The following is a 12,096-nucleotide window of genomic DNA, read 5'->3' as shown; positions in this document are numbered from 1 at the left end:
TGACCTACATCTCCAGCCCTTTTAATTTTTTTGAGACAGTGTCTTGCCACGTTGCCCAGGCTAGGCTCCCAATTTGTAATCCTACTGCCTCAGCCTCCCAGAGTGCTGGGATTAAACGTTTGTGCCACCATGACAGCTTTCAGTGCAGTGTACAGATATTCCTTGTTTAACGACCTGCTTGTTTAATGACAGTTTGGACTTAACCACCAAGGCACAATGTTTAGACTTATACCCGCTGCTTGGACTTATGACCCGTCGTTTTTTATTTTACAGTTCTGTGCATCTTGTTTATAGAGCCTTGATATCTTTTTTGGGTGTTTATACAGTACTGTAATTTTTCCTGATTGTACTGTACAGTACTATAGTTTTATATTGTTACACATTACAATGCTACATGTAAGAGTTATGCAAATAAAAGCAAAATCATCAGGTTGGAGTTTCCTTTGACCATTTCTTTATTCTAAATATTGTACATACTATATATAGTTCCTCATTTAGGGACCGATTCACTTTACGGTCTCATTGTAGGACTGCAACTCAGTCATTAAATGAGGAATGTCTGTAGTTGATATTCCTGTTGACTTAATTCTTCTTAGCAATACTGGCTGGGCATGGTGGCACTGTGATCCCAGCATTCTGGAGACTGAGGCAGGATTGCCCAAGTTTGAGGCCAGGCTGGGTTGCATAGTGAGTTCAAGGCCTGCTTGAACTACATCATGAGACTCTGTCTCAAAAATCCAAAAATAAAAAGGTCTTCAATGATAACAGTGTATATATTGAATATGAGATTAAAGGAGATGAGCTTAGGTTTCTCTCAATTTGGTATAGATGAATAGTTGCGTGAATGGGTACATTTTAGTACAGTAGGTGAGTCGAGGAGAACACTTGGTTTATGCTTTTTGGGTTCCTCTGTTAAGTAAACTCTTTCTACCCACAACCTCCAAATCCTTGGCTATCTGGTGGTCTCTTTAAAACTATGTTAATATTAAACTTCTAATAACTGGTTCAGTTATTAATGGCAGTGATCCTTTAACAACATGTTTTTTTTTTTAACAACATAGTTTTCTAGGGCTGTTTCCAAATGGTCCAATGGATTTGTCGAAAAAGGTCCTGTAGGTAGATGAATGAGGTATTTATATCCTTTTTCTTTGTTTCTTCTTGTTCATTTGATTTGTCTGGTTATTAAATTGCACTGACAAGTGCATTGCCATTTTTACCCAGATGTTAAATCTGAAAATACTATCTTCCAATAGCCAAAAAGAAAAAAAACAAGTAAATTTACATGCATAGGTGTTATTTCCATTTGCATAGGATGGGCCGCGACTGGGCTCTGTCAGGAGGTTAACCTGTGCTTTTCCCACAGGGTTGAGAATGCTTGCACCAAGCTTGTCCAGGCAGCGCAGATGCTTCAGTCAGACCCTTATTCGGTGCCTGCTCGGGATTATCTGATCGATGGCTCCAGGGGCATCCTCTCTGGCACATCAGACCTGCTTCTGACCTTCGATGAGGCTGAGGTAGGCAATCTGAGGCCCTCTCAGAGATCCCAGATAGAAAGCCTAGTTTTAAAGATAATAAGGGAATATGGATGATTGAAAATATGTATTTCTATGCTTTCTATGCATTGCTCTGTTACTTGACTCAGTACTCTGAAATATACTTTCAGGTTCGTAAAATTATTAGAGTTTGCAAAGGAATTCTGGAATATCTTACAGTAGCAGAGGTGGTGGAGACTATGGAAGATTTGGTCACTTATACAAAGAATCTTGGGCCAGGTGAGTCATATCCAACTTGTATAATGAAATGTTCATGGATTGGCCATGTTGGATCAAGAGGAGAAAGTACCTTTCTTTTTTTGCTGAAATAGGTGCTGATGCATTGGGCTTTCAGGTGTCTCTGCTCTGTGGATGGAAGTGACACCAGGCTTCTACTGAGGGGATATCATCATCTCTGAAACCTCAAACTGCTTTCTACAAATCCTAGCCCTGTCAAGAGATTTTTTTTTTGCATTTTTTGGGGGGGTACCGGAAATTGAACTCAGTACCTTGCACTTGCCAGGCAGGTGTGGTGCCACTGAGCTAAATCCCTGGCCCCTGCAAGTGAATTAAAGCAGACATTGCAAATGTTGCTGGGGAATGTAGGAAATGATTTTCTGTTACTGTAATGCTGAAGGCTACCGTGTATCCTGACCTCTCTCTCCCATTCCACATCACACAGCATTCCTTTGGTGTCTGCCAGCTGGTCTGTATCTCTTATAACCTCTTTGCTTGCTAATTAGCCTGCGGACCATTATGGATTCATGCCTTAGCTCGAGGCTGCATCATATAATCAGACCTAGGAGAGAAGAGCTGCTGTGTTTAAGTCTCATTCTGAAATGCTTATTTAAGTATCTGAGTATTAAATATTCAAAATATACAAACAGATACCAGCTTTTGCTGTTATAGATGTATCACATGACCTGGAGCGTTCTTAAAGTATGAATGAGACCAATGGAAGATATACTGGCCATTGAACTTGACTTGAGGTTTATTGCCTTATAAAATTCTTTTGTTTTATGTGAAATGTTGACTTTTTACTTAACAGTATGAGCTTGTGGTGTAGTTCTGTATACTTCATAGCATTAAGAATTTTCATGAGCCATTGTTGAAGAGCACCTGGAAATAGCTTTCCTTGATAATTTTTGTTTGTTTGTTTGGTGCCGGGGATCGAACTCAGGACCTTGTGCTTGTGAGGCAGGCGGCGGAACCACTGAGCTAAATCCCCAGCCCTCTTTCCTTGATAATTTTAGAGCTGTGGTCTTTAAGGTTTCTCATAGTGCTGGAAAAAGAAATTATTTCCTCAAATGGAATTTTATGTAGAATCCCAACATATAAAAGACAAAATGAAGCTGTTCTGGGTGAAGTAGGAGGAGCCCCACCTGTTTTAGCAGTCTCCCTTCAGTCTTCACAGTCTCTGAGACAACTTAAGAAATCCTAGGAGCATTATGAAAATCAAAGAGCTTCACAAAATCATATAGCACCTTTGAATAATAACCAAAGTAAACAGAAAGTGTTAGGCCAATTCCAAAACACCAGATGCTTGCAAACACTGTCATCACTGTAATTATTTTTATAATAGGTCTGTTGGTTTCTAACTATAAAAGTGGTATATGCTTATTTTAGACAAACTGGAAAGTACAGAAAAATATAAAGATGAAAACAAAACACATCATTGTCATTCTTAGAACTTTTCCCAGCCCCTGTATTCAGTACTAGGCTGACATGAGATTCTTATATAGCACAGCACAGTGGCCAGATAATGGTATAAACATATGTACAGTAACCTGGCAAAATATTTCCCCCTACTTGTGAATTAATTTTTGTACAACTGTGTATTTATTCATTTCAGATTTTAATGCTTATGAATGTATGTACATCACATAGATGAAAATTATACCATATTTAGGGTTTTCATTTAGTAAGTTACTTTCATTCAAAAGAATAAAATTGCATAAATGTGAGTTCAGTGATAGCATCTGCTGTTTAAATAAGTGCACAATCAGTTTGGACTTTCATAGTAATTCATAATGGATTTAGGCTGAGGAAGCCAGATTCTGGCTTGTTTTACTACTCACCCTGCACAATTTCTTCCTTGTGCCCCAGGAATGACTAAGATGGCCAAGATGATTGACGAGAGACAGCAGGAGTTGACTCACCAGGAGCACCGGGTCATGTTGGTGAACTCCATGAACACAGTCAAAGAGTTGCTTCCGGTTCTCATTTCAGGTGTTTCCTGTTTGTAGTTCATTTTATAGGGAAAAGTGTGTTACTGTATTCTAAACTCTGAGGTCCGTTTTCCTTTGCTGCTTCAGTATATCTGATGGACTGGGTGTTCTGTGATGGTTGCAGCCGACTGGCTAAGAACCAGTCTCATCTTCTGTAATGCTCTCCCTTGCCTACCCTTTGTTGAAATTGCCCTTCCTGTGGCCTCCCCGTGCTCTATAAAGCTCTGATAGGATCTTTTCTGAGAGAAAATGTCCTCTGGTTATGAACACTGAATTTTCATACCTTATATTACAGAAAAATAATTAGGAGTTGGAATGGCTATTATGGAGCACTGTATGATAAAGCTTCCTTCTCAGTGTGTTTTAGCACTGTTTTTCCTAAAAGATGTTTAACTGTTCTCTATGTTACGAATATATCAGTTCTCTGGTCACCAGTTGGGACCATCTTATCTTCCCCTTGGACAGAGCCCAGAAATGCAAACATGATGTCTGCTCTCCCAGTGAGTAAAAGTGATTTGCCCCTTACTCAGTGTCTAGTATGCCCAGCACCGTATGGTTTACATAATTATCTTGGTCAAGTTGTGGGTAGCTTAACTCTGAGAGGGCAGCTTTACTTTCAAAATCATAAGAGGCATGGGGCTGGGGATTTAGCTCAGTGGTTTCGCCGCCTACTATGCAAGTGCAAGGACCCGAGTTCGATCCCTGGTACCAAAAAAAAAAAAACAACTTACACTTCTAGAAAATCATAAGAGGCATGTCACCCTGACTCCAGTTATTTGCTTTGGTGTTCCAAATAGTAACTAAGAAAGGAGATATGAGTCTTAAGTGTTCCAGAAAGCATTTACATGCACTAGATATTTGTAAATGGAACCTTATATGAAGAGTTTTTTTATTTACTTTTTTTTTTTTGGCCTGTTTGTGTGGTGCTGGACCTGAACTTAGGGCCTTGGATAATGGTAGGCAAGGACCCTACCCACTGAGCTACAGGGCCAACCGTCCTGTGTGGCAGAGGTTGTTCAGAAGATGGTTTCTTTTTAGTCTGGGTAACTCCAAGCATTAATTAATATTTGTTTATTGAATTTTAATTATTACTGTTTACTTTTGAGGATTAGAAAGTCTTTGTTACATATTGAGAGAGCTCCTGGAGGATAAACTTATTTCTCTGGGGTTTCCTGCTGAGGTTAGGGGCAGCAGAATACTGTTGATGGTTTGCATCCTATCCCATTAGGTTTACAGTGGATGGAGCCAGTGTTAGGGCCCAGGATGATAGAAGGATATTACATACTGTGTGAATGTAGTTCATCAGCTCCCTAATCACACTGTAGTGATGTTTTGTACTTTGAGTGTTCTTCACAATGAAAGTTGCTGATATTGGAACTTCATTGGCAGATTTGCCAGTGTTTGTTTTATATATTCTTTTAAGACCTTAGAACTCCCAAATACATATATAAAGTGTGGAATATGTTACGTGATTATTGTACATAACAAGGTTAAATTCCAAGTTTAGTTTCTGACTTTTTGTTTATTTTATAGCTATGAAGATTTTTGTAACAACTAAAAACTCTAAGAACCAAGGAATAGAAGAAGCTTTGAAAAATCGCAATTTTACTGTAGAAAAGATGAGTGCTGAAATTAATGAGATCATTCGTGTATTACAACTCACTTCTTGGGATGAAGATGCCTGGGCGAGCAAGGTATTTGTTATTGGAGCGGAAATAAGCAAATCCCCAGTTCTTCCCTGCTGGGGGGACTTTGATTGTCACCTGTCTCACATTTTATCTTGTAGTATTAAGAGTATGCAGATATTGTGAGACTAACCTTTTGTTTCATGGGTTACTTGCTACTCCTGCAAATTTACTTTGTTCCAAGGTAGCACAAAGACATAGGCACATGGGGTGAAGCATGAAGCCTTAGCTTCAGGCTGGATTCTCATTGGTTGGGCTGGTGGAGGAATTCTCCTACGTATCCTTCCCTGGATGGGGTCCTTGCCTCTTATGTGGGGGGTTAGTGCCTGGTGAGTAGGAAAGATACAGAGTACGGCTTGTATTTCTGAATTTTATACCTTTATCCAAAAAATATATACATAGGAAATTCTTAGCATTTCTAGATGTGCCTGTCCCTTGATCATTCCGTTTTCCCTAAGGAAAGTTTACTTAAAATATTAGTCTTGGGGCTGGGGATTTAGCTCAGTGGTTTCACCGCCTGCTGCGCAAGTGCAAGGACCTGAGTTCAATCCCTGGTACCAAAAAAAAAAAAAAGTTAGTCTTCACCTTTGTCAGTTTGTGAGGTCTCTTCACCCTGTCTAGAATCTCTTCTCAGACTCCAGAGGGGTTGATGGGTTCCTTCTGGACCCTCCCAGCAGTGGCTTCGCATCCCTGCCACTCTGGTCTACTTCTCCCCATGTGGTGACTATCAACAGAGCTTCCAGGTCTTGAGGAACACTGTCCTTGTAGTAGTCCGAGATGCAGGTGGTGAGGGAACATACTGTCCCCAGGATGTAGCTTTCCCATAGGACTTGAATGTCTCCAGGCCCACCCAGCAGGCAGGACACAGACTAAAGAGAGGATTTTGTTGTTTGACTTCACTGGATGCTCAGGAGAGCTATGTGTGTCCTCCAGGACACTTATAAGGTGAGCTCACATCTGGGCCTCAGAGCACCAGCCCTCTCTCTAGTTGCCCAGAAAGCTGATTTAACTATGAATAATCAGTTAGTTTACTTTAACTGTGGATCTATTTACAGAGGCATTTTCTCATTGATGTGAAATTCTTCAGTGGGTTCTAAATTTATTTTAAATTTATATTGTAAAATCATTTTAAGTCTTTGCTTTTGTATACTTAACTTTTACTTGCTTGTTATGACTTCTTTATGCATCTTCTTCTTTTTTGTTCTCTTGTTTGTTTTATTCTTTTTCTCATGTTTAGAAGGTAAGCTTTTCTTGCCCTTTAGTTTCTTTTTTGCTTAAAAAGAGAAAAAGCATGTCTGTGAGGTTTTCTTGTGCTGTGTGCTGTGCCTTATTCTGTTTGCCGGTGTGTAACACTGTGCTCGAATACAGGTCAGAATGTGACTTACTGCGGGGCTCTGGACAGACAGACTCTGGCTCATATTTGAGCTTTTTCTTTGGGGGAAAAACACAAGGAGACATGTTACTCTGGGATATCAGGCTTTCTATATTTGGTAGCTTTTTAAAAATCTCTTTAAGCAGGTTCCTTAGAAGTTTTTTGGCCTGGTTCTTCCCACTGACTTCATGTGAGGGGGAGATTCCCCAGGGGGCCTAGGTGACCCCCCCCCCATCACCTTTAGACCCTGCCCTAGGAAAGGAGACTTTCAGCTGATGCTATCTCTGTAGATGCTTCTTCCACCAGTTTCTTTCTTTTTTTTAAAAAAAATTTTGAGACAGGGTCTCACCATGTATTTCAGGCTGGACTTCAACTCAGTATGTAGCCCAGGCTTGCCTCAGACTGGTGGGGATCCTCCTGCCTCAGCCTCCTCAAGTGGTGGGATTACTGGCATGTGCACCGCCACGCCTGGCACACCAGTCTTTTATTTTGTTTTCAGAGATGTACCACTGAGGTTTTAAGCTGTAATGAAAATGAGTAGCCTAGAGAGCTTAGCTGACACAGCTGGTCTGTGTATAATGATCTACCAGTCAAAATCAAAAGGATAAAAGAGCACAGTATATCTAGTAGTTTTTCCTAATCTCAGTCCCTGGCTACTGTATTTTCTGCTGTCTGAGCTGTGACTCAGCTGCAGTTCTCTCTTACCTCATGTTCCCCTAACCCAGTCTCTTTCCTTTGCTTCTAGCAGATGCGAATGTAGTGAGGAAGAACAGACATTTAACTTTCATGCTTCTCTGTTCTCGTAGGGGAAATGCCGCCTGTCACTTAGTGAATAAATCTTACCGAGCTGTATTTGTGTAGGTGCCATGGGAACTCAGTTGAGTTTTTCAGGGTGAGGATTAGGCACTCGGGGGTATGGAGAAGAGAAACAGAGCTGGTGTTCACCAAATGCAGTCTTGTAGCTCTCTTTTATGCTGCAACGCTCACTCTGTTAGGAATGAAAGTAAATGAATTAGATCAGCCAAAAGAAGCTCAAATAATAACATCCGAATGCACAGAGATTTTTTTTTAAGCCTTAGTTTGCTTTTGTTATATATTAAAGTTTGCCTTTGCTATACATTTACCTGGTCCAATAATCAAAATACTCTGAAAAGATAATAGTATATGATAGGTATCACTTCTAGCCGTCTCCCTACCCACTGTACTTCTATTCACCCCCTAAGAATAATTTTGATTAGTTAGAAGAATATTTAGAAAAAATTTTATCCTGAAAATAGACATTCTCTTGACTACTTTCACTTTAATAGGATTGTGCATCTTTTGCTGCTCTGCCCTAAGCAGTGAATTCATCAGGCGCGTCTGTCCGTTTCCACCGGGTTCTGTTCTGTTCATTGTCTTTCACCTCCCCTCGCCCCTACCAATATATAATTAACTTTGTCTTACCATACTTATTTCATGCTTCCCCATTGGTGCAGTATTCTTCTGGAAAATGATGGTTCCTCTAGAAAAGTGGGGAAGAAAGTAAGTGGAACAAATTCTTGGTAAAAGTGCGTCTTGCCCAATAAGTTCATATTTTAAAGAGGCAATGCAGCAGCTGATTATTTTACTTTTTATACCTACATTCAAATGGCAGATTTATAAATTTGAAAGTAATTTTGACTGTGGAGGTAGCTCAGTGGGAGAGCAGCAGTATCCTAGCATGTGAGACTCCCTGCGTGTTTAGTCCTCAGCACTGTGAAAAAAAGGTAACTTTGATTTGCAACATTTCATTTCTTTTAAATGTAAAAACTGTCCCCTTCTTTTTTTTGGTACTGGGGATCGAACTCAGATCCTTGTGCTTGTGAGCAGGCAACAGAACCACTGAGCTAAATCCCCGGCCCCAAAACTGTCCCCTTCTTAAACCAACAATCAGATTATAATGATCATTAAAAATCAAGTTAGCATTTTTCCTTGATTATGAATGAAGAAAATGTGAGTGAAACACAATTCAGATTCTATTATGTTAATTTAGTATGCTATGCCTAATCTTTTAAAATCTTTTAAAAATGTATATTCCTTGTATCTTGATGCATGCTGGGAATTAAGAGGAAATGAGAGAAAAACTTAAAAAGATTTTAATGCTAAGACTCTGAATGCTACATAGCTGCTCCTGCAGCTTTGCACCTTGAGTCATCATTAGATAACGTCATCAGAATTAGTTGAGTGTCCACCCACGGGGTCAGTGAGAGTGACTCAGATGTCGTGTACGGAAAATGACTTTACCAAAGAAGGAGATACTGCTCAGTGTGCCATCCTGCAGTGCCAGCCCTTACTGTAGCCCACAGGGACTTACAGGTTGAATTTTATTCAATCATTTTTGAAAAATTAGTTTATATATGTGTTTTTTTTAAGTATTGTGTTTTTAAAGCCGCTAACAGAATGATAGATTTTAGGAGATGGGGATAAATAGTTAACTCAGGCATTTATAATGTTTTCCCTCCCTCACCACTTCCATTAAGGAGAAAATCTCTGAACTGTTAAAGGAGTTATGGTCCCTGTCTGATCTAAGCTATCTTCAGCTGGCACATCTGTTTGTGTGTCTGTAGGCAGGGCAGATTTTTAAAGCCGGAAAGGCATTCTTAGGGATTTGAGAAGGGACGGAGAGCCAGAGAAGGTAACTTGTGTGAAGTCTCAGGACTGGGCACTTTTCTCTCCCTGTTTAGTCTTTTCAGAAGTATTTTTGTTCCAAACATGGAGTGGAAGTGGTGGAAACGTGGTCAGAAACAGGATGGAGTGAGAAGCAGGAGTTAGTGAAAGAAGGGGAAGCGGGTTGGCCACTCATGTAGCGAGCCGGGTCCTTATTTCCTGTGTTCAAATTATTTAGTTTTGAATCTTGGGATTCACTTTCCTGATGACACTTCCTCTGGATTGTCTTTAGGAGGAGCTCACTCTTATTCACAGGTGCTCTTTTTTCTTTTGTTATAGAGTGTTGAAAAGTCATTTTTAGTTCTTTTTCACATATTCAACGTGAAGAAATTTTGGGTTCATAGGTGTTCTTGAGGCCTAAACAAATTTTGCATTTTAGGAATGTTTCAATTCCTGAGAAAACACAAAAAGGGCTCCTTTTAGGCTGTCCTTCCACCTCTGGTATGAGAGGAAGAGTGCCAAGGGACTGTTCTTTAATTTAAAACTTGATCTGAGAGGGCCGAGGATTTAGCTCAGGGGTTTTGCCACCTGCTGCGCAGACACAAGGACCCGCGTTCAATCCCCGGTACCAAAAAACCCCACAAAACTTGATCTGAGAAAAGTGTCCCTGTAAAAGGCACAGGGGGTGGGTGGGTCAGGTAGCTACTTCCCAGCTGTTGCAGTGCCACGATGCTATATTTGGTCTTTTTATATTCACTCTTAAAACCAAACCAAAGCCTCCAAAAACACATAAGAAAATGGTGGAGAGCTCTTTTTGTAAATTTGAGTGTTTATAGAGAAGAATATGGAAGGGGCACTATTTTCTGTTCCCTTCAGATTGTACTCTGGGTACTTACACTTACTTAGCAAAGTTTAATGAAAAGCTTGTGGTACATGGTATGGTTAACCACACAATGATAATTATTTTTACCCTTTATAAATATACATATCTCCAAACTGATCTCTAGGCCTTAGTGTTTAGTGAATTATTTTTTATCATATCCAACATTAGTGTACTTATGTGGCTTATGATGGAATTCTGTGAATTTCATCATAAATACTGCCCTTCGAAAGAAATATATATGAGAGTCTTAGAGACCAAAATATTTCTTCTCATCAAAACCTTTGTTTTAATAGATATGTCATTGTACCATATTGTTTAAATGATTGTTATAAACTGCTTTGTTTGAGAAAGAATTTAAGGTGGCCCTTTCAGTGACAGTTTTAAATCTTCAAATTTATCTAAAATTCATATGGTAGCTATCTGGGTGTGGTGGCACACAGCCGTAATCCCAGCACTTGGGGAGGCTGAGGCAGGAGGAACGACATGAGTTGGAGGCCAACTTGGGCTACATAGTGAGGTGCTGTCTCAAAAGATCACTCTCACTCCCCTCAAAACAAACAACTTATAACTAATTGAAACCTCCAGTTGTGAAATGCACCTCCATTCCAAATTTGCATTGATTCTGTTGAGGCAAAAATGAGCATCTTTTGGTTTTCACTTCTTGGTGTTGTCAGACCGCTCACTCAGAAGTCCCTTACTCACTTCCTTCCCTCTTCCCTCCCTTCCTTCTTTCTCTCCTTCCTTCCCTGCCAGTACTGGGGATTGAACCCTTTGCATTAAGCTGTGTACCCAGCCCTTTTTATTTTTATTTTAAGACAGGGTCTCACTAAATTGCCCAGGCAGGATTTGAACTTGGGATCCTCCTGCCTCAGCCTCCCAAAGTGCTGGGATTACAAACATGAGCTAGTCCTCCCTCCCTCTCTTCCTCTCTCTCTTTCTCTTTCTGTATCTCCTTTCCTTTCCTCTCCCTGCCTTCCTTTCATTTATGTATGTATGTATTTATTTATTTATTTATTTATTTAGAGATAGGCTCTTGCTCTGTAGTCCAAGTCACCCTTGAACTTGGTGTGCAGCTGAAGCCGACCTCAATCTCAAAATCTTGTTTTAGCCTCTCCGAGTGCTAGGATTACAGGCATGCACAACCATGCCCAGCTCCCTGTTTCTTAATTTGTAAAATTATATAACATTTAAATTTGAAATTTAGTGAGGTAAATGAGAGGGAAAGTGGCTTAAATGTGCAGGAAATGCTTAGTTGAAGTTAGTTTTCTCGGTAGTAGCCTTTACTCCTAAGACTAGATGCAAAAAAATTCTGACTTTCCCTTCCTTTTGAATTTAGATTTTTGAAGTATAGTTAAGTCTTTATTGCTAACTGAAAATAAGTGTTAAGGAAATGGTTATTAACAGGTTTTAAATTAAATAGACTCACTGTGACATAATTCCTCTTCTCCAGGGTATGCACGTACATCCTAAGAGCTAAATATTTATATAAAATCTGTGTACCTAGGCAACTTGTGTTATGCCTTATAATTTATGTTAAACCCTGAAGGCAGTCCAGCTCCCTGAGGCTGCCTGAAATTCTCTTTTGAAAAGATAATGACTTGCTGTACAGGCCTCTAATCTCAGGGGAGGCTGAGGCAGGAGGATCACTGAGAGTTCGAGGCCAGTCTGAGCTACATAGTGAGTTCAGAGCAGGAGCTTTGCTAATTTGGAATTAAGCTTTCCTTTACTTTTGGAGGAAGGGTTTGCTGTACAAATTAATGTAAAACAAGAT

The 12,096-nt window shown here is 39.9% G+C and overlaps 1 protein-coding gene across 3 annotated transcripts in view; it reads left to right on the top strand.

The window, feature by feature from the left end:
- Vcl (vinculin) overlaps positions 1–12,096 on the top strand; it is a 105,471-nt gene that overhangs the window by 54,669 nt on the left and 38,706 nt on the right. For 2 of the 3 annotated variants that reach the window (XM_004846315.4, XM_004846314.4), the window contains exons 3-6: positions 1,364–1,514; positions 1,664–1,772; positions 3,639–3,761; positions 5,294–5,454. In XM_004846315.4, the coding sequence (XP_004846372.1) occupies positions 1,364–1,514; positions 1,664–1,772; positions 3,639–3,761; positions 5,294–5,454 (544 nt within the window). Of the gene's footprint in view, positions 1–1,363; positions 1,515–1,663; positions 1,773–3,638; positions 3,762–5,293; positions 5,455–8,292; positions 8,339–12,096 lie in introns of all 3 variants that reach the window. The other variant, XM_087185400.1, reaches the window with a different exon arrangement.

The sequence above is a fragment of the Heterocephalus glaber genome, unplaced genomic scaffold, assembly GCF_053883595.1.
Source record: "Heterocephalus glaber isolate CG9 unplaced genomic scaffold, H.glaber_assembly_v1.0 deba00001497, whole genome shotgun sequence".
Taxonomy (NCBI): Eukaryota; Metazoa; Chordata; class Mammalia; order Rodentia; family Bathyergidae; genus Heterocephalus; species Heterocephalus glaber.
Note: the sequence above shows the minus strand (reverse complement) of the source record. Positions and strands in the feature narration are given on the sequence as shown.